This window comes from Equus caballus, chromosome 15 (genome assembly GCF_041296265.1).
Source record: "Equus caballus isolate H_3958 breed thoroughbred chromosome 15, TB-T2T, whole genome shotgun sequence".
NCBI lineage: Eukaryota > Metazoa > Chordata > Mammalia > Perissodactyla > Equidae > Equus > Equus caballus.
The window spans coordinates 23757647-23778961 of NC_091698.1; the positions used below are offsets into that span (position 1 = coordinate 23757647).

The window sequence follows — 21315 nt, forward strand, 5'->3', positions numbered from 1 at the left end:
CAGGAAGAAGGGAGGACTGGATTTGGTGGACAGCCCGCGGTCTCTGCCTTGGTAGATAATGATGGCTTTAATCAAAACGGGGACATCTGAAGGGAAAACTAGGTCCCAGAGTTCAGATAACTCCTGTGTGTCCACGACCCCTCAGAATTCTCCAAACTTCCCAGGAGGGCCAGCCTTTCACTCTGAGGACTGCCCCTCCCGCATCTCCCAGGGATGTGAGAGCATGGAGTCAGAAGGACTGGGACCGCATTCGAAGTTTATTTCTTTGGATCAAGTGTGAGCTTCCTGTGGCTCTGTTTTGAAAGTCAAGTACTTCTGTGAAGGTATTAGGATAATTGTGCTATATGTCCAGTTAAAGAAAGCACACGCAAGAAATAGCTTTCCCATTAGTGGCACTAAAATGCTATTTTTGTGATTGTCAAAGAAGATAAAGCCCAGCCTCACGGTGATGAAAACCACAAATCTGTTAGCTAAGAGAGAGTTCTCAGGATATCCTGGACAGGACGCAGCCTTAGACGACTCTGATGGACAAAACCCTCATACACATCTCAGCTAAGGTAACACAGGAAACAATGTTAAAGATTCAAGCCCAGGGCCTGGCCCCGTGGCCGAGTGGTTAAGTTCTCACACTCCGCTGCAGGCGGCCCAGTGTTTCGTTGGTTCGAATCCTGGGCGCAGACATGGCACTGCTCATCAAACCACGCTGAGGCAGCGTCCCACATGCCACAACTAGAAGGACCCACAACGAAGAATATACAGCTATGTGCTAGGGGGCTTTGGGGAGAAAAAGGAAAAAAATAAAATCTTAAAAGAAAAAAAGATTCAAGCCTAGAGCACTTTTGGGGGCTTTCTGCTTTTCTTTTACCTACAAGTTTGCCTGGCCTTTTCCTGAAGTTATATTAGTGGTTGGAGATAAATTTTGGTGTTGGAATTTTGGTGAACATAGCAGAAGAACGACACCTTGGACAAGCATGGAGTTACATCTAGATGTTATTTCCACATTGCACATTATTTAGGAGGCTTGTGACATTTTGGTTTAGCATACGGGTAAGAAGTGGTTTGATTTATAGCACCACACACCTGGATTGCAACATAAAACTGCAAGAAATCCAGTCTTGACTCTTTTAAAGCAGTCAGCCCTCACGTATCAGGAGACCGAGGTTGCCGACTGTCTAACTTCGTCCTCTTCTTTCTCGTTAGGCCATTTTGTGGTTTCTTTGTACTTAATACACGGGTGGCCAAGAAAGACAAGACTGTAGACATTTAGTTCTGGCTAGAAGTGTTGCTCGTCAACAGCGAAATGTGAGGAGGAGGAAGCTGGATCTAATGATTTAAATCAAGTGCTTGCATTGTCCTCTATACCTCGAGCGTGATCTGACAAGTGGGTTACGGTCAGGATCAGACCAGGTGTTTTGGATAAAATGAGTAAGTTTGCTCTGTCCTGGCAAACCCTGTGCCCTGCTCACGGTCAGATTCCTCCTGCCCCTTTCTCTATCAGACAATGCTCTAGAGACTTGATCTGAGGAGTATATACACGCAGGTGTAAAGCACTTCTAAGGTTTACTAAACAACCCACCCCAGAGGTAGCTGCAATTTAACTCTGGGCTCGAGCCAAAGGAATCAACCTCTAATTCCAGAAGTTGGGGTCTGTATGTAGCAAGCTGTATCAGGGAAAGGATATAAATGACCAAGCAGGAAGTTCTTTAAGTCCACGAAAACAGGCTGCACGGATGGCAGCCTTCTCTCCTCTGCTCAAGGTCAGCCTTGGCCGTAATTAAAAGTCACCAGGGGGCTGGCCTTGTGGCGCAGCGGTTAAGTGCGCACGTTCTGCTTCAGTGGCCCGGGGTTTGCCAGTTCGGATCCCGGGTACAGACATGGCATCACTTGACAAGTCATGCTGTGGTAGGTGTCCCACATATAAGGTGGAGGAAGATGGGCACGGATGTTGGCTCAGGGCCAGTCTTCCTCAGCGAAAAGAGGAAGATTGGCAGCAGATGTTAGCTCAGGGCTAATCTTCCTCAAAAAAGAAAAGAAAAGAAAAGAAAAAATCAGCAGGACAATACAGCATTAATGCAAATCCCAGAAAGTCCTTGACTTCTGCAAGCATGTTTCTCAAAAGTTTCTGTTTAGGCAATTTTATTCCATGACTTTTTTTCAAGGAAGAAGCTTGGAATATGATGTCATAGACGGTGCAGTTCATGTGCACAACGCTAGGGAACAAAGGCCTCCCTTACCGGCTGTTAAGCAAACAGAAACAGTTGTTCTTCTCACTTCTTTGTTCCCCTTTCCTTTCCTTTTGTTCACTCTGGAGAGGCTGGTTTGAGCTTGTTCATACACGTCTTAAGTGAGCGTATTCAGGCAAAGAGTGGGCAGAAAAGAAAAGCAAATGAGAGCAAAGTGAGGAAAAGCTAAAGGGGAGATTTTGCAGGGAACTTTTAATGATTATGACTATAAGGGAACCACTTTTTTTTCTTTTAAAACTGTAACTCTATTTCCCATAAACACTTAGCAATATAATCCCATTAAAAAATGTTTATGCAAATTCCATTTAGGTTAGTACATAAAACAATGAAATACCTGGAAATAAATTTAACAAGAGAAGTGCAAGATCTGTATGCTGAAAACTACAAATATTGTTGAAAGAAATCAAAGACCTAAATAAGTGGAAAGACATCACATGTTCATGGATAGGAAGACTTAGTGTTAAGATACCAACGGTACCCGAGGCGATCTACTTATTCAACGAAAGTCCCGTCAAAATCCCAGCTAGCTTTTTTGCAGAAATTGACAAGCTGATCTCAAATTTCGGTGGAAATGCAAGAGACACAGAGTAGCAAAAACAATCTTGAAAAAGAAGAACAAAGTTGGAGGATTCACACTTTCCAATTTCAAAGCTGACTACAAAGCTGCAACCATTAAGATAGTGTAGTATGGTATAAGCATAACATAGAAATGAATGGAAGAGAACTGAAAGTTCAAGGACAAACTCTTACCTTTAGGGTCAATTGATTTTCAACAAGTGTGCCAAGACAATTTAATGGCGAAACAATAGTCTTTTCAACAAATTTGTTCTGGGGCAATTGGATATCTACATACAAGAAAATGAAGTTGGACCCCCTACCTCATACCATATACAAAAATTAACTCAAAATGGATCAAAGACATAACTCTGAGTTAAAACTATAGAACTCTTAGAAGCACAGATGGGTATAAATCTTCATGATCTTGGATTTAGGCAATGGTTTCTTACACATGACTCCAAAAGTATAAGGAACAAAAAGAAAAAATAGATAAACTGGACATCATAAAGATTAAAAACTTTTGTTTTTGTTCAGCTTCAAAAGACTTTAAAAACAGTAAAAAGATGGGGCTGGCTCCATGGCCAAGTGGTGAAGTTCCCTCGCTCTGCTTTGGTGGCCCAGGGTTTCGCCAGTTCGAATCGTGGGTGTCAACTTGGCACTGCTCATCAAGCCATGCTGAGGTGGCGTCCCACATGCCACAACTAGAAGGACCCACAACTAAAAATACACAACTATGTACTGGGGAGCTTTGGGAGAAAAAGGAAAAATAAAATCTTTAAAAAAACGTAAAAAGATACTCACAATGGGAGACAATTTTTGCAAATCATACATCTGATAAAGGACTTTGTTATGGACTGACTTATGTACCCCCAAAACTCATATTTTGAAGCCCTAACCCCCAATGTGACTGTGTTTGAGCTAGAGCCTTTATTAAAGAGGTAATTAAGGTTAAATGAGATCATAAGGGTGGGCCCTAATCCAATGTGACTGATGTCCTTATAAAAGGAAGAAACAACAGCGACGCAGGCGCACAGAGGAAAGGCCATGAGGACACTGTCTACAAGCCAAGGAGAGAAGTCTCACCAGAAACCATCCCGCTGGCACCTTGATCTTGGACTTCCAGCCTCCAGATCTGTGAGAAAATAAATTTGTGTTGTTTAAGCTGCCCATTCTGTGGTATTTTGTTATGGCAACCCGAGCAGACTAAGACAGACATGTATCTAGAATATAATACACAGAACTATTACAGCTCAAAAATAAAAAGACAGCCCAATTTATTTTTACTTTTTATTTATTTATTTATTTTGATGAGGAAGATTGGCCCTGAGATAACATCTATTGCCAATCTTCCTCTTTTTGCTTGAGGAAGATTGTTGCTGAGCTAACATATATGCCAATCTTCCTCTATTTTGTATGTAGGACATTGTCATAATGTGGCCGATGAGCAGTGCAAAGGTCCGTGCTGGGGATCTGAACCTGCAAACCCTGGGCCGCCAAAGCACAGCATACAAACTTAACCACTATGCAACTGGGCTAGCCCAAGACAGCCCAATTTAAAGATGAGCAATGGGGGCCGGCCCAGTGGTGCCGTTGTTAAGTTCGCATGTTCCGCTTTGGCAGCCCGGGGTTCACCAGTTCAGATCCCAGGTGCAGACATGGCACCTCTGGCACACCATGCTGTGGTAGGTGTCCCACATATAAAGTAGAGGAAGATGGGCATGGATGTTAGCTCAGGGCCAGTCTTCCTCAGCAAAAAGAGGAGGATTGGCAGCAGTTAGCTCAGGGCTAATCTTCCTCAAAAAAATAAAAATAAATAAAAAAATAAAGAAATAAAGACGAGCAATGGATCTGAATAGTTTTCTAAAGAAGCTATCCAAATGACCAATAAGCACTTGAAAAGATACTCAACATCAGTAGCCATCAGGAAAATGTAAATCAAAACCATAATGAAATACCACTTGACATCAACTAGGATGGCTATAATCAAAAAGACTATAACAACTGTTAGTAAGATGTGGAGAAATTGGAACCCTTATACTTTGCTGGTAGAGATGTGAGATAACGGAGTGGCTGTGGAAAACAGTTTGACAGTTCCTCAAAAAGTTAAACAGAGTTTCCACTTGACCCAGCAATTCCACTCCTAAGTATATGCCCAGGAGAACTGAAAACATATGTCCACAAAAAAATTTGTACATGAATATTCATAGCAGCATTATTCATAATAGCTAAAAAGTGGAAACAACCCAAATGTCCATTGACTCATGAACGGATAAACAAAATATGGTATATATCCAAATAATGCAACAACATTTGGCCCTAAAAAGGAATGAAGCACTGATACACTGCAACATGCGTGAGTCTTGAAAACATTATGCTGATTGAAAGAAGCCAGACCCGAAAGGCAACATATTGTGTGAATCCATGTATATGGATTGTCCAGAATAGGCCAATCTATAGAAAGCAGATTGGCAGTTGCCAGGGACTGGGAGGAACGCGGAATGGGACTCACTCTAATGGACACAGGCCCTCTTTTAGAATATTTGATGAAAATGTTCTAAAATTAGATAGCAGTAATACTGTACAACCTTGTGAATATACAAAAATCCACTGGATTGTATACTTTAAACAGGTGAATTTTATGACGTGTGAATTATATCTCATAAAGCTGTTTATTAAAACAACTTTATGCAGATCTACAAATTAAAGAAGTTTTCAAAATGTAAACACAGTAACCGACATGTTCTTTTGTCCACTAGGTTTACACACTTTGGCCACTTAATTTGGTGTGGTTTGTTTGTTGCTTCCCTGTCTTTCTCCCGCTTCCCTGTGTGAGTTCTGTAGGATGACGGTTCCTCCCCGTTTTTTTCTCTGTCTAGAACTGCAGCCAGAGGTGTATTGTCAGCAGACACCAGGTGCTCCTCTTCTCCCTGCCCCATGCATTCTGAGAGGGCAGAGGGCAGAGGCCAGAGGCAGTGCTGGCCTGGCATGTCTGGTGCTCACCTCCCTCTGCAGGCCTGAGCATGTGGCCCACCCCTCCCTTTTGTAAAGGTCACGCCACATGGTCTCAGCTTTCAAAGAACTTACATTCAGAGGCATGTAGAATGTGAATGATAACGTGCATTCGAGGATATGGGACTGGAGGCAGTGTGGTTGGGAGACGTATTTTGCGAAGTGTATCATTTTGTACTGTTTGAGTTTTTATCATGTGTTATGGACAGAATTGTGACCCCGAAAATGTATATGTTGACGTCTTACCGCCTTGCACACCTCAGAATGTGACGGTATTTGAAGATAGGACTTTTGAGGAGGTAATTAGGTTAAATGATTAGGATTAGGCTGTGCCCTAACCCAATATGATTGGTGTCCTTATAAGAGGAGGAAGAGACACCAGGCACACGGAGAAAAGTCCATGTGAGGACACAGCGCGAAGGCAGCCACCTGCAAGTCAAGGAGAGAGACCTCACCAGAAACCAACCTCTCAGCACCTTGATCTTGGACTTCTAGCTCCAGAACTGTGAGAAAAAAATTCCTGCTGTTTGAGGCACCAGTCTGTGGTATCTTTTTTTCTTATAAGAATACTTACAGTAATACAAAAATGTTTACAATCTAATTTAAAAGCACAATGCTATAGACTGAATGTTTTTGTCTCTCTAAAATTTATCTGTTGAAACCTAATCCCTAAAGCGATGGTAACAGGAGGTGGGGCCTTTGGGAGGTAACTAGTTCATGAAGGTGGAACCCTCATGAAGGGGATTGGTGCCCTTACAGAAGAGACCCCAGAAAACTCCTTCGCCCCTTCTGCCATGTGGGAACACAGTGAAAAGATTGCTGTCCACGGGCCAAGACGTGAGTCCTCACGAGACATCAAATATGCCAGCAGCTTAATCTTGGACTTCCCAGCCTCCAGAACGATGAGAAATAAATTTCTTTTGTTTAAAAGCCACCCAGTCTATGATATTTTTGTTATAGCAGCCCAAATGGACTAAAATATACCAAAAGATACTGAATGAATGAAATGAGTTAATATATTGTTAATTATCAAATGAATGGGATAGAGAGAGTGTAGTCTCCTTGTTGTGCTCTCAAGCTCTCCATCCTCCGACAGGCTTTCCTCAGCCAGGCCTCTGTGCTTTTGCTCACACTGTGCCCTCCTCTTTCCCTGTCCCATCTTTCAAGTCCCAGGTCCAGCTGGCACCTGCTTGGGGAAGAAGCCTTTCCCACCAACCTGGAGCATCATCTTGTCTTCCTTTACACTCTAAGAGAAGTCACTGCCTCCAACCTTTATTTTTAAAAAGATTTTATTTTATTTCCATTTATTTTGTAATGGCTGTGAAGACTGGACCATTCTATGAGTCTAGAAGGCTCTCTTTGCAAACTTTTTTTTTTTGGTTGACTGATTAAGTCTAACAGGCACCTCCAACCAGAACAAGAAAGAAGATAAAACCCACTCAATTCCTTCTACCTAGTTGCTTTGTTTAAAAAAAAAAGTGTTTATTTCTGTAAGTGTGGGTTTGTAAGGCTAGTTCCAAGAATAGGAGTTTTTAAAAAATGTTTATATAGATTTTACTTACTCTTCGTTAAAGTATAATTTTCAAAATGGTAAGATCATGACTCTCTTGCAAATAGAAGATGAAAATGTCAAAGATTTAGCCAACTCCTTAACTAATGAGGGAACAATTAAGATGCTGTGACTAATAAAACGCTACAAGCATTTGTGTAACTAGGTATATATTGGCAATTTCATACATACATTGCTGGTTTAGATACAGAACTGGAACATATCCAGCAGGGCTATAAATTATAACCTTTGGGGTTATCTGTCCCATGGGACAGAAGTTAATGCGTGTTTCCAATAGACAAAAAGCTACAAGTTAACCTGTGTCCCTATAGACTTGTAAAACAGCCCTGACAATTATGCCAAGCCTAGTACGCTGAAGTGCAGGAACACCTGGTAATCTCTTTCGCTGATTTCCAAGCATCTAAAACAAGGCCCAGTCCCTTTGGAAGGGGGTTTACAAGCATTCAGAACTGACAAATGGGAATCGGCGCTCCCAGGGGCAAACCTTCCTTGTAGTTATTGGGTGATGGGAAGGAATCTGTGGATTTTGGTTAGTCCATTTTCCCATGTCCCCAGCAACTGAAATAGATCCTTTAAGGTTGGCTATGTGTCTTCTTGTGGGTAAAGTGAGGAAATTATAGGCCTCAGCCATCTGGAATTAAATTAATCATTCCCATCTCTAAATGTGATTTTTTAAAACTCGGTCTATTCATTTCCCTAATTCCTGCTCACTCTTTAAAGTTTTTTAAAAAATGTATACTTACCAAAGTACATAATTTCACAAGACATATCATTCTTTATAGCTAAAACAACAACAGCCCTTTGCTCCACCCCTCCCCAGCCCTCATGCCTGCTCCCTACAGACAACCTCTTTCAACTCAGTTTTTTCTTCTGCTATTTACTTCCCTTATTTCTGAACAATATGTGTATACTCCTAACTCAATGTAAGATGTTATCAATTAACTTCCTATTATGAAAGATGAGAATTTGGATTTTACATCCTTCCCTTTCCTCCAAGCCATACACTGGCCCTCCATTCTCCCACCACAGTCATAATACAGTATTCAGTTAATACCAACATTCAGTGATCATGTTATTTTGATTAGAACAACACTGTTCACAGTGAAGCCATATTTGTATATGATTACATTTCTTTCCTGGTCAAAGTTAATCCCCCTTATGTTAAACATTTCCTCATTTTAAAAATTTGCTTAAGTTTTTCTGTATTCAACACAAATTCTTTCTCAAACTCTCCACCAGACCTGCCAAGTTCCTCTCAATCCAGTTCCTCTCTGTCAACAATCTCTCCAGTTCACAGCTCTCCCACGGCCCCCAATGCCTGCGCCACATAGGACGGTCGTGCTGGGACCGCCCGGACCCTCAGGGCTCCCTTGGGCTCTCCTATGTTGAGTCCTCTACTCCCTGGCTCCCATTTCCTCCCCCTCCCTCTTTTCACATGCTTCAGTATTTCCCGAGAAAGTATATTTGGCAAGTAAAGGTTTTGAAATATCTGAAAATGTCTTTACTTGATTAAAATATCATATTTGATTAATAGTTTGGCTGGGTATAGAATTCCTGGTCTAAAATCATACTCCCTCAGATTTTTGAAGGTTTTGTCCACTGTCTCCTCCCTTCCAGTGGTATTGTTGAGAAACGTAATATTGGTCTGATTCCCGACCTTCTGTTTGTGATCCGTTTCTTCTCTTGGAGAGTTCTAGGCTCTTCTGTTTGTCCTGGGTGCTCTAGATAGGAGGAGGATGTGCCTCAGCATAGGTCTTTTTTGTTCATTGGGTTATAAGCTTCACTCTGGGTCCTTAAATTTTATTTTTCATTGGAAACGGGCCCTCGTTAAGATCAAAAGATATGAACAAGAGCTGGCCCCGTGGCCGAGTGGTTAAGTTTGCGCGCTCCGCTGCAGGTGGCCCAGTGTTTCATTGGTTCAAATCCTGGGCGCGGACATGGCACTGCTCATCAAACCACGCTGAGGTGGCGTCCCACATGCCACAACTAGAAGGACCCACAATGAAGAATATACAACTATGTACCAGGGGACTTTGGGGAGAAAAAGGAAAAAAATAAAATCTTTAAAAAAAAAAAAGAAGACTGTGGTGGTTATGGATATTTAAAAAAAAAAGATATGAAGAAGTGAAAGAGGGAGGTTCACAATACGTTCTAGTGAGTAACAATCAGAAATCACACCAGAAGAGGAGGTTCTCCACTCTCATTGGTCCAGCAGTGGCTGAACATGCAAAGAAAACATTTTTAGGTCAAATCTTGGGCTCTCAGAAAGAGTAGTGTAACTTGTATAATAGTTGTAAATAGTGTAATAGGTTCTAGTTTATGAAGGTCCTTTTAATTTATCAAAATCCTTAAGAAGCTTATTATTGAAATAGAATGCAGGTACTATATCAGCTGTGGCTCAGCCATCTTTCAGAGCTAATTAGAGAGTGTTTCAAGGTTTTGTCCTTTTTGATTTCATACTATTATGGTGCATTTTTAAAGGATCATCTATTTTGTGGGAGTTATTAGTAGGGGTTCTCTGTCATAAAGAACCGAAACAAACTGGTTGTAAAATAGGGAAAGAATCTGGAACACGATGCAGCTCATTTCCTAACTGTGTAATTTTCCTTGGCACATGTACAGACTCACAAGCATTGTCTTTGACACGATTTCTCAGATTACAACTTTTTATGAGATGCAAAAAGAGCTAAGAAGAAAACACAAGATTTACTTTTCCCTCCCTAGTTCTCCAGTCTCTTTTGGCCTCATTCTTCTGCCTTGTTTCTTGACGAGAAGAGACTGATCCGTTTGAGGCTGCATAGCCCCCGGGAGAGGGATTTCTAAGGAGCTGGACGCTGGCTGCATTTTGTTGGACTCTTTCCAAACATGTTAACATTCTTTACATAAGTACGGACGTAGGAAAAAATGCAAGCAGAGCTTAGATGAACGGCCCTAGATTACAGAAGGATCCGTGTACTCTCCTTACAAAAGGGGATTCCAGGGACCCTTCTGCTGCACCAGTCCCTGAAGAGGGTGCTTTTAATGACCATGTTCTAACTAAGCCACAGATCTGTAGAGTCCTGTGACCCCTGGAAGGCAGATGGCGGGTGGTGGTAATTTGCTTTAAAATACTTTAGCATGGGTTATGAAGGGACACATATGTGTGGACTAGTTGGTTTTAGTCTACACCCTCGAGACATGGTCAGACACCCTAATCCTAATCATGAATACATACTTTAGGGTTGGTTGGGGCATGTATAATCAAATGCCCACATTTCAGCTGTCTTTCTCTCCAGTCAACAGCAGAGAGTTTGTTCATTACTTAACGAATGTTAGAAAAGTGATTTTACTTGTGAAATGTTTTGTTTGAGAATGTGGGTTGGCCAAAATTTAGTAAGCCCTTCACCTCTCACCCCCTGAAATGGTATCTAAGGCTTGAACTAAATGGTCCTATGTCCAACTTCTGACTCAGAGGATCCTGCTTGGCTGACGCCAGCATGAAATTACTTCTGGGATATGGTCGTATTTTTGTCTGGAGTTAACATTTAATGCCAGGTGTGGTCAGAGACCTGAGACTTCAAGAGCTTGTAGGACAGGGTGTAGGAATATATTGGGCTATCTTTCTAATAAATGTTTAATATACGCTTGAATGTGCAGCAAAATTTGGTCTGTGACTTGCTTCCATTTTAACCTTTGTTAAGTGTACGGGGGGGTGGGGTGGGGAAGGAATCCTACAGCCCTCAGTTATGTCAAACCAGTGGTGGCTACTGATAGTTACCAAAAAGAATCTACTAGTTACATAGAACCAAAGTGACTAAAGTCTGTTTTCAGTAGTGGATCAATGTGGATAGGTCATCATTTGTGACTTACTATTCTCCTCCCCTGGGTTTAGAAGTGAGAAATTAGTCCAGGGGCCTCTGCTCTTGTGTGCTCGCCTGTGCTTGGGAGAAGGCTGGGGCAGGTCCTCCAGCCTTCACGATCTGAAAGCAATTTAAGAATTGCAAGCAGAGAAGGGAGATGTCACAGGCGTGCCCAGGGCCTTATATCTCAGTGAGACACATATATCCAGGTGAAGAAATTGAGATCATAGGGGGTTAAAGGACTTGCCTGTGGTCGTGTGACTGGGAAGTAAGAGAAGTGGAATTTTGCATCCAGGTCTGCTTTCTTTGAAGTCCATGTAATTTGGGTGATGGCTCTAATCTTCACTGAAAGTAATGATAAGAAAAAAAGCGACGTCACTCTGTTTCTATGAATAAGACTGAAATCAACTTAAAGTGTGCATTAATGGAAAAAGCATTGGTTTGGGATTCAGAAAAAGCTTAGGAACAAATCCTGGTTCTGCCAATTGTCTAATGTGTGATATTGGCAAGTTACTAAATGTTTCTGTGGGTTTGAGTTTTCTCATCTGTAAAATGGGACTAATTTTACTTTCCTTTTAAATTTATGGTGAGAAGTAAGTGAGATACCTTTGGGAAATACAGCCAGCACAGTCCTTAGTGCAGAGCAGTGCTCTTTCAGTGTCCTTTCTCCCCTGGGGGAACGTGCCCTTGGTAAGATATGAAGGCAGAACTAGGATTTACTCTTCTTTGCATCCCAGGAATTTTGCACAGTGCCAGCCTGTTGAACATACTCAACAAATGTTCTTTGACTTAACTAATCTCTTAGAACTTGCTCTGTGACTGATTTTGAGTAGGGCTTTGAACCCACTGGATGGAAGGTACTGTAACAGGAATGTGTGAATATGCACCGAGGGGACTTTCACTGCACAGTAAGTTCAAATGGACTGTCAGGTACAGGACTAGAATCTATACCCTAAGTCATAAGTCCACCCTTCAATGCATTTGTACTATGAGAGGAGACAAAAAGTCATGATTTTGACAAGTCCTAAAGCTGGAAATGTGAGCCAAAAGTCATGCCAACTAGGAGAACTTGAAAATAGTGCTCAAAAGGAAATACGCAATTTCAAAAACATATATTGCTTTAAGGACTAAAACAATTAAATCAATGAAAAACTGAAAACTGTTACACTTAGTAACTAATTGGGAGCTAATGGAAGCTTATAGATAACACAAACGACAATTCTATTAGGAATTAAAGGCATTAATTGTGAACAGAAATGAACAATCTTGTCTTAGGATTTTTTTCTAGCTTCAGATCAAAGTCTCAGAATATTCAGTTTTTCTTCCCCATTTCTCTCTCCTTTCCATTTTTCTTCCTTTGTATGTGTGAAGAGTAAGGGGCATAAGATGAAGTCAGGAGGGGCTGACGTGGGCAGGCTGGGCCGCTGCAGCAGGGACCCAGGACTCAGGGCTGTGGGTGGAGGGGAGGGGGTCCTGGCCCAGGGCCACTGCTGAGTGGAAGCAATGATCCCAAGGACAGACTCGTATGTGCAGTTTCCCTGCTCTCCTGGAGAAGAGACTTTTGGGTCTTCTTACCAAACCCATGGCCAGTTTGGTCAGTCAACTGACAGCTTAGTCCCTAACCCTAACCACAAGCAAATGGTGTTAATGAAGTTTGGAATGAGTAGCGTGCTTTCACCTCTGAACGTTCATCATCCACAGTAGGGCATGCTTGTGTGCTGTGTTCCTATGTTCTTTCTTGGACTGCCAGTCAGAGTGAGGACAAGATGGTCACCAGGGTTTGGGTGCTCTTGGAGCAGAGACATGTCCTGGAGACCAGGCCTGCTTCTCTAGATGTGCTTTGCCAAGGGTCTTAGGGTAAGGGACTAGCATCTTTTCTCAGGACCAAGGAGTATATTTAGTAGGGGAGCACACGTATCTTTGAAGGTCCTTTTCTCTTAACTTCTCTCTCCATTTCCATCTTTCCTCTATAAGGAAATAATCTCAGCATCCTGCCAATCATGTACCCCTTCTTCTTACTCCTAAAGCATAATTTTCAAAAAGTTAAAAGCAGGACTTTCATTGCAAACACAGAATGAACATGGACCAACAATTTTGTTCGACTCATTAATTAATGAGGGAACCAGTAAAACGTCAAGACTAGTTCAAAGGAGAATTTGAAGAACAGGTAAATAGGTACAGATAGAGATATTACTTAGGAATGCTGAAGTGAATTTGCTGGTAGATGCAAAACTGATTAACATCCTCTAGGGGGTATCTCTATGGACCAAAGTTTATTTGCATTGCTTTGGACAGGAATCCTTTACATACTATCCGTTTTCTACAAGTGACCTTGTAAAGTGTACAGTTCAGTGGTCTTCAGTGCACTCACAATGTTGTGCAAGCATCACCACGTTTTTCCAAAACATTTTCCTCACTCCAAAGGAAATCCTGTGCCCATTAAGCAGTTACTCCTCAGTTCTCCCATTCACCCCTCCTCCTAGCACATGGCAACCACTAGTCTACTTTCCATCTCTATGGATTTGCCTATTCTGCACATTTCACATAAATGGAATCATAATGTGTGGCTCTGTGTCTGGCTTCTTTCATTTAGCATAGTGGTTTTCAAGAGTCATCCGTGTTGTATTGTAGCATGCACCAGTACTTCATTCCTTTTTGTGGCTGAGTAATATTCCATTGTATGAATAGAATACATTTTGTTTACCCATTCCTCAGCTGACAGACATTTGGGTTGTTTCCACTTTTTAACAATTATGAATAATATGCTAGGAACATTCATGTACAAGTTTTTATGTGAACATAGGTTTTCAATTCTCTTGGATATACACCTAGGAGTAGTATTGTTGGGTCATATAGTAACTTTATGTTTAACCTTTTTTTTTTTTCCCTAAAGATTTTAGTTTTCCTTTTTCTCCAAAAGGCCCCTGGTGCATAGCTGTATATTTTTAGTTGTGCGTCCTTCTAGTTGTGGCATATGGGATCCTGCCTCAGTATGGCTTGATGAGTGGTGCCATGTCCACGCCGAGGATCTGAACCAGTGAAACCCTGGGCCTCCAAAGCAGAGCGTGTGAACTTAAGCACTTGGCCACGGGGCCAGGCCCTATGTTTAACTTTCTGAAGAACTTTCAAACTGTCTTCTAAAGTGGTTACACCATTTACATTCTCACTGGCAACATATGACAGTTCCAATTTCACCAACACTTGTTACTGTCTGTGTTTTCTTCTAATTATAGCCATCCTGGTGAGTCAATGCGGTATCTCGTTGTAGCTTTGATGTGCATTTCCTTGATGGCTAATGATGTTGAGCATCCCTTCATGTGCTTGTTGTCCATTTGCTTATCTTCCTGGGAGAAATATCTGGCTATTTTCTTTTGATTAATCTTCCAGTTCACTAATGCTCTAACTTTGTGTAATCTACTGTTATACCCATCTGCAGAGTCCTTTTTTTTTTTTTGGAGGGTTAGCCCTGAGCTAACATCTGCTGCCAATCCTCCTCATTCTGCTGAAGAAGACTGGCCCTGAGCTAACATCTATGCCCATCTTCTTCTACTTTATATGTGGGATGCCTACAACAGGATGGCTTGCCAACCAGTGCCATGTCCGCACCCAGGATCAGAACCAGTGAACCCTGGGCCACCAAAGTGGAACATGCACACTTAACTGCTGTGGCACCAGGCTGGCCCCTCTACAGAGTTCTTAATTTCAGGTATTGTATTTTTTCTATTCTAGGATTTCCATTTGATCCTTTAAAAAAAATATATATTTTTTCTAGTTCTTTGCTGAAATTCTCTATATTTTCATCTCAATTCTTGAATTTATTATCTACATATGTTCTACTCTGCATCTTGTAACACCAAAATATAGCTATTTCATGAATTTGTCACTAAGAGATTTTGTTCTTTTTCTCTTGATTTTTATTCATATGGTCTTGTTTCTTATTATGCCTGGTAAAGTATTGATGCTGAATACTGTGTATGAAAGATCACAGGAAAAAAAAAATTGAGGCACTGGATGGCATTATCATCTGTTGGGAGGATTAGGACTTACTTTTGCTTCTGGCGGGTAATTAGGATGGGAGAGATCATATGTCAATCAGGCACTGAGATGCTTGTGGGCTGGGCAGCTTTAGTCTTTGTGAAGCCTTGTCTTCTTCTGGTTCCTCTCTACTCTAAGAATGTAACACTTTGGGGAGCCTAACTTCAATTTTTGTCTCTTTGGGCCTGTAAACTTCTAGAAGCTCTGCTTGGCTTCTTAGTATCCCAGATGCCACTTGGGAATCAGCAAATACTTTAAAAGGAAAACCACGCCTATCTATTGGGTTCACCTCCCCAGATTTGGTCCCTCAAATGCTTGCTACCATAGTAGTTCTGTCATGACTTGAAACAGATCTTTTTTAAACTTTGTTCAGCTTTTATGGTTGTTTTCAGCAACAGGGTTGGTCTTTAGCTGCCATTACTGGAAGAAGAAATTCCCTACATTTCTTAATGTCTTGATGACGACGTTCTCTGGGCCCTGTTGGCCAGGGGCATGGTGTGGTTGTGGGGTGATGGTTGAAAAGGTTGCATATAATATATCCACTCAAACATTCCCATCTCCTAAGCCTTCAGACACTTTTCTTATCTACAATATGCCTGGGAAGTTCTGGCATCTCAATCTCATTGACTATAGGCCATTGTTAAATCCAGGCTTCAATAAACCGAGGAATCAAACTTTAGAGCCACTCACAGGTGCTGAATATCACGCATTACATCATGAGTCCTGGGTGAGTGTATACATATTCATAAATTTTGCTGAATCCAAACTTATATTTCCTTCTCCTTGGTTTAATACTCTAGATTCCATTCCCACATGTGATCCTCAGCATCCTCTCAACACATATTAGCAACATTTTCCAACTCCCTTGGGGTATAATCTATCTCCACCTCCTCCCTAGCAGACCCTGCAGTTCTCTTTCTGGGCTCTGCTGGGAGTTTACTCTTATTATGGGCCTGGATTCGACGAGGTGCAGTGTGAGCAGGTTCTGAGCAGACTAGGTATCCGCGTGGAGGCAGAGGCCCCAGGTGGAGTCTTGAAAGGTCTTCATGTGGGTGAGGCTAACTTCCTCACACCGGGGAGGACGGCTGCTTCTGTGGGCAAGGAAGGCTTGGGATGTGGGAGCTCAGCTTTTTTTTAAAAAAAAAAAATCAATAATACATTAGTATTGTTTGTTCAGTATGTCTAGAATCTGCAATGATTTATTTTGCATTTGTGAAGTTTTATTTTGACTCTCCCCTCTTTCTTCCTCTCTCTATTGATCAGTTTTACAAGAGACTATATTAATTTTTCAATATCCAACTTTTGGGTTTTCCTGTTTTCTCTATTACATATTTGTTTTAATAATTTTTTGATAATTCTATCAATTTCTGTTCTAATTCTGTTATTTTCTCTCTCTCATTTTTTTTTTGTACCCAACTTTTTTTAAAATTTGCCATAGAACTGATATATAATGTGTAAGTTTTAGGTATACAACATATTGATTTGATACTTTAGATTGCAGTATGAGGGGTCAGCTCAGTGGCACAGCGGTTAAGTGCGCACATTCCACTTCTCAGCGGCCTGGGGTTCGCCAGTTCGGATCCCGGGTGCGGACATGGCACCACTAGGCAAAAGCTATGCTGTGGTAGGCGTCCCTCATATAGAGTGGAGAAGGATGGGCACGGATGTTAGCTCAGGACCTGTCTTCCTCAGCAAAATGAGGAGGACTGGCAGTAGTTAGCTCAGGGCTAATCTTCCCCCCCCCCAAAAAAAAGAGATTGCAATATGATTGCTCTTGTAGCATGAGCTAACACCTCTACGGCATCACATAATTATCTCTTTGTCTGCGTCTGCCCAATATTCCCATCACAAGTCTATGATCCTACTTCCCAATCAGCATCCTGTTCTTAGCAGGAGAAGTTGCTGAGGTTGAGTACTTAACCTTTGCAATAATTCTGTAAACTGAACAATTACATCGAGGATCTGTAGATGACCCTTGTCTGTCCCATGAATATACCAGATAGAGAAGTCTTTGAATTTCACATCTGTACCTTCATATGGGAATTTAATGCTTCAAGCTTATCGTTTTTTTTTTTTGTTTTTTTAAACTCTCAAGGGCAGTTAGAAACAGTAATCTCACTCTACAATCTTTGTAATTATCATTGTTGCTATAGCAATGAAGTGCAACAGCAGCAAGAGTCCCCAAAGCTTTGTCCTCCATCTGCCCCTCACACCACCACCGGTACTAATGTGAGTAATCCTGCTGCCACGGTAGGCCACACGTTACCACATCCTTTTTGCTCCCTATGCATGCACAAATACATGAGCAACCCAGCCAAACTCCATATTGAGGAACTGTGTTTCCTGGGGGCACTACTGGCATCAGTCAGGGTCTGGGAGGAAACAGAATCCAACTCAGAATGGTTCAAGGGACTTGCTACTGAACAGATGTGGAGAGGATTAGAGAGCCGACTATATTTGTTTGCTAGGACTGCCATAACAAAATCCCACAACCGATGTGGCTTAAACAGCAGAAACCGTCTCACAGTTCTAGAGGCTAGAAGTCGGAGATCAAGGTGTTGGTAGGGTTGGTTCCTTCTAAGGGCAGCAGGCAGAAGGATCTGTTCCAGGCCTTTCTCCTAACTTCTGGCAGTGCCTTGGCTTGTGGCATAACTCCCATTTTCATATGGTGTTCTCCGTGTGTGCATGTCTTTCTCCAAATTTCCCTTTTATAAGGACACTAGTCTCATTGGATTAGGGCCCACCCTAATGATCTCGCTAACTTAACTGATTATATCTGCAATGACCCTGTTTCCAAATAAGGTCCCGTTCTGAGGTACTGTGGATTAGGACTTCAACATATGGATTTTGGGGGACACAGTTCAACCCACAACTCCAAAAAGGGGTGATGAGCACCCAGAGATGAACAACAGTAGGAAGTTGTTAACACCTGTCCTGGATATTCTTCACTGGCCCCTCCAGATCCCCTCTCCAATCTTCTCTACCTTGCTCTGTGTGGGAGGCAGACGTCTGCAGACTGCTCCTTTGCCTTTTGGTTTCTATTTGACTTGGCTACTGGGAGGCAAAGGCAGGAGCCTCAGGTCAGGAAGGGAGAGGTCAGTGCACAGTACCCACAAGGGGACTCTTCCCATCCCCTCTCAACTGCTTTCATATATCCCTTTCTATGCTTCTGACATATTTAGTATTTGGTAGATAATAAGAGCTTAATGTTTAAAATATGAGCGAGTGTATGTGAATTGTTTCACCTCCAGGAAATCTGTACATTTAGTAATAATAGGTGACATTTATTGAGTGCTTACGTGTGTTCCAAGTACTTAAACAAAATATACAGCAGATAGTACCTATAAAGGAGGAACTATGATTTCCCAACTTTATAGTTGAGTAGACTGAAGCTCACTGAGATTCATAACGTGCCCAAGGTCAAGGTCACACAGCTAACGAGCAGCAGGAATGGGATTTGATCCAGAGCAGTTTATCTCCAGAGGCGTCCCCTAAATCACGACGTCATAAGAGCAGTTCCATCCACCAGACATGCCCTCCCCTACTTGACCTCGTGGCAAACACATTCATTTTTCAAGCCCTGGTCAAGTAACAGCTGTTACGTGAGGCTTTCTCAGTACCCCCCCCCCCCCCCCCCCCCCCCGAGGCACCGATGGTTGGCTGTGTGCATTCCCTCTGTCCCCACCGTGACTCTCTCTACACTGTTCTGTGCCTATTTTCCTACCTGTGAGTTCTTCAGGGCAAGGCTCCCCTCCCATTCTTCTCTGCAATTCCATGGCCCGGCAGAGTGTCGGAGAAAGGGAGGTGCCACTGAATGTTTCTGGAAGGAAGATCTTCTTGCAGTCCCTGAGCACCCTGTAGGCTCTGGGGCACACAAGTCCCCCTGATGATAGCTGACGTCCTTCCTTAGTTTTACTCAGAGGATATTTGTCAGTGGCCTGCCAGTTCTGGACCACGGACGGCCCGCCCACTGGGTGGGCGTTCCTGTTTGTCCTTGGCACAGGACCCTTCGGTGGCTTCTATGTGCCAGGCCAGGTCCGGGCTTCTGAGCTGATCCCTTCTGATCCTCTGCAAACAGTTGGTTCCTTGGCTTCCAGGGAAGAGGGTTCACCCAGTTCCCAGGCGTCCTGGGGGGATTTACTTTACTTCTGCTTTTCAGTTCTGTCGTAATTAACAGTCACATTTTGTCCGGGATCCCTTTGTCAAACCCGAGGGACATTTTGAGGGGGTTTTTCTTTTCCTCTCCTTTGTTAGGGTGTTGGATGTAACTGCCTCCCTGAGGGCTCCTTGGAGGCCCCCAGCCTGTTCAACGCCAGCCACCAGGCGTCTATTTCTACCAGAGCTTTGAGGAAACACTCATTAAAGCCTACCTCCACATTCCCTATAGCTTTTCTTTACTAGGACCTACTCCATACTTCCCAGCTTTTCATTCGTTCACAACAAACGTGACGGGTCACTCCTGCGGAGGCGACCCGCGGGGGCCCTAACACCGACATCTGTGCCCACGAGGGGCGCCCAGGACTGCGATGGTCTCATCCTCGTCTCAGGGGCCTACGACATCGCTGCCTCTTCAGCAGCTCTGTTGGATCCCTGGTGAGAATATAAAAAACGTGTGCTTAGCATCTAAAAAGTCGGAAAATAATTATTTTAATACTGAATGCTATTTTCTTGTTATTTGTAAAGATGTTTCTTGTTATTTTAAATGCTACGTTATTCCAAACACACCTAGGTTTTCTAGCGAGCATTCCATCCCCCAAAGACAAGTGCCCCAGGTGGGGCGACCCGCAGCTGTGAGAGAGAACGCGACGCCTCTTTCCCGGTCCCCTCCTCCTCTCAGGAGGAGGGGGGCGGGGAGACGACTGCGCCGTCCGAGCGGCCCCCAGGAGGGGCGGAGGAGGGGCGGGGAGCGCCGCGGGGCGCCGAGCGGGACCCTGGCGGCAGGGACTGGACTTCCTCCCTCGGCTCCGGAACTGTGCGCCGGCCGGCTGGACTCGGAAACGCGGGCGGCGCCGCGGGAGCGGGCGGGGGCGGGGCCGGGGGCGGGGCCTGGCCGGGCTCGGGGGCGGGGCCGGGGCGGGGCCGGCACACGGGCCGCGCGGGCTGCGAGGGGCGAGCAGCGCCCGCCGCGCTCCCGGACTCCGCGCGTAGGGATCCGCTGGCTGCGGTCCCCGCCGCCGCCGCCTCCTTCCGAGCGGGCTCGGCCCGGCGCGGCCGGCGGCCGGGGCGATGTGAGCCGGGGCCCGCGGGCGCGGCCGGACCGCTGCGATGTGGCTCAAGCCCGAGGAGGTGCTGCTGAAGAACGCCTTGAAGCTCTGGGTGACTCAGAAGAGCAGCTGCTACTTCATCCTGCAGCGGCGCCGCGGGCACGGCGAGGGGGGCGGCCGCTTCACGGGTAAGGGGCGCCGGGGGGCGGGCGGGCGCGGCGGCCCGGCCCCAGACCTCGCTCCCCGCCGGGCCCGCGGCCCCCAGCGCGCGGCTGCCCGCAGGTGGCGGTTTCGGGGAGCCGCCGGGCGGGCCGGCCCTGCCGCGGCTTGTTTTCCTTTCCGCTGCATTCCTGTCGCCAGCCCCCGTCGGGCTGTGGCAGAGGGACTTGCGGGCTCGTGCATTTTCCCGGGCGAGGCAGGTGGCTTCGCCGCCTGGCGCAGGGGCCGCCTGGAGGCCAGAGTTGGCTCGGAATCGGAGGAGAAGCGCGGGCTGGAGCGTGACCCGAGGAGCGCGGGCCGCTGTGCGGGGCCAGGTGACAGCGGGCTGCGCCCCGGCCGGCCCGGCCATCTGGACGCGCCCGAGGCTCCAGGTGGTGTGTCAGCTGAGGACACACGGCCGGCCCACGGCGGGGCGCAGCTCGGGAGGCCCTGGCTATCCGGGACCCTCGGGCGCGTGGGCAGGGCGGGTCGGGGGCCGCGTCCACGTCCGGAGGAGAAACCGAGGCAGTGCGAATCCCGAGCTCATGATCTTAATAGCAAAATTGAGCAGGTCTGTTCCCTCAGCCCCTTCAGTTTCTTCCAAGGAATGATAGGAGTGAAAAACTCAGGCTTGTAAAATGTATGAAAAACAAAGCATT

At 44.4% G+C, this 21315-nt stretch overlaps 1 protein-coding gene and 1 long non-coding RNA gene across 6 annotated transcripts in view; one reads left to right on the forward strand and one right to left on the reverse strand.

Annotated features, from left to right (window-relative positions):
• Positions 1-972: 972 nt before the first annotated feature.
• Positions 973-20241, reverse strand: LOC111768028 (uncharacterized). 2 transcript variants are annotated; one of them, XR_011426278.1, is made up of 5 exons: positions 19980-20241; positions 18979-19844; positions 3885-3933; positions 2235-2339; positions 973-2013 (listed from the first exon to the last, which is right to left on the reverse strand). It is a non-coding gene; the product is annotated as an uncharacterized lncRNA (long non-coding RNA). The 2 variants fall into 2 exon arrangements; XR_011426279.1 differs by having other exon boundaries at positions 973-2017.
• Positions 20242-20329: 88 nt separating this feature from the next.
• TBC1D8 (TBC1 domain family member 8) overlaps positions 20330-21315 on the forward strand; it is a 112754-nt gene continuing 111768 nt past the window's right edge. Inside the window, exon 1 of one of the 4 annotated variants that reach the window (XM_023618542.2) lies at positions 20330-20646. In XM_023618542.2, the coding sequence (XP_023474310.1) occupies positions 20520-20646 (127 nt within the window). In that variant the 5' untranslated portion in view covers positions 20330-20519. The remainder of the gene's footprint in view (positions 20647-21315) is intronic. The other 3 variants (XM_023618541.2, XM_023618543.2, XM_070236075.1) reach the window with 3 other exon arrangements.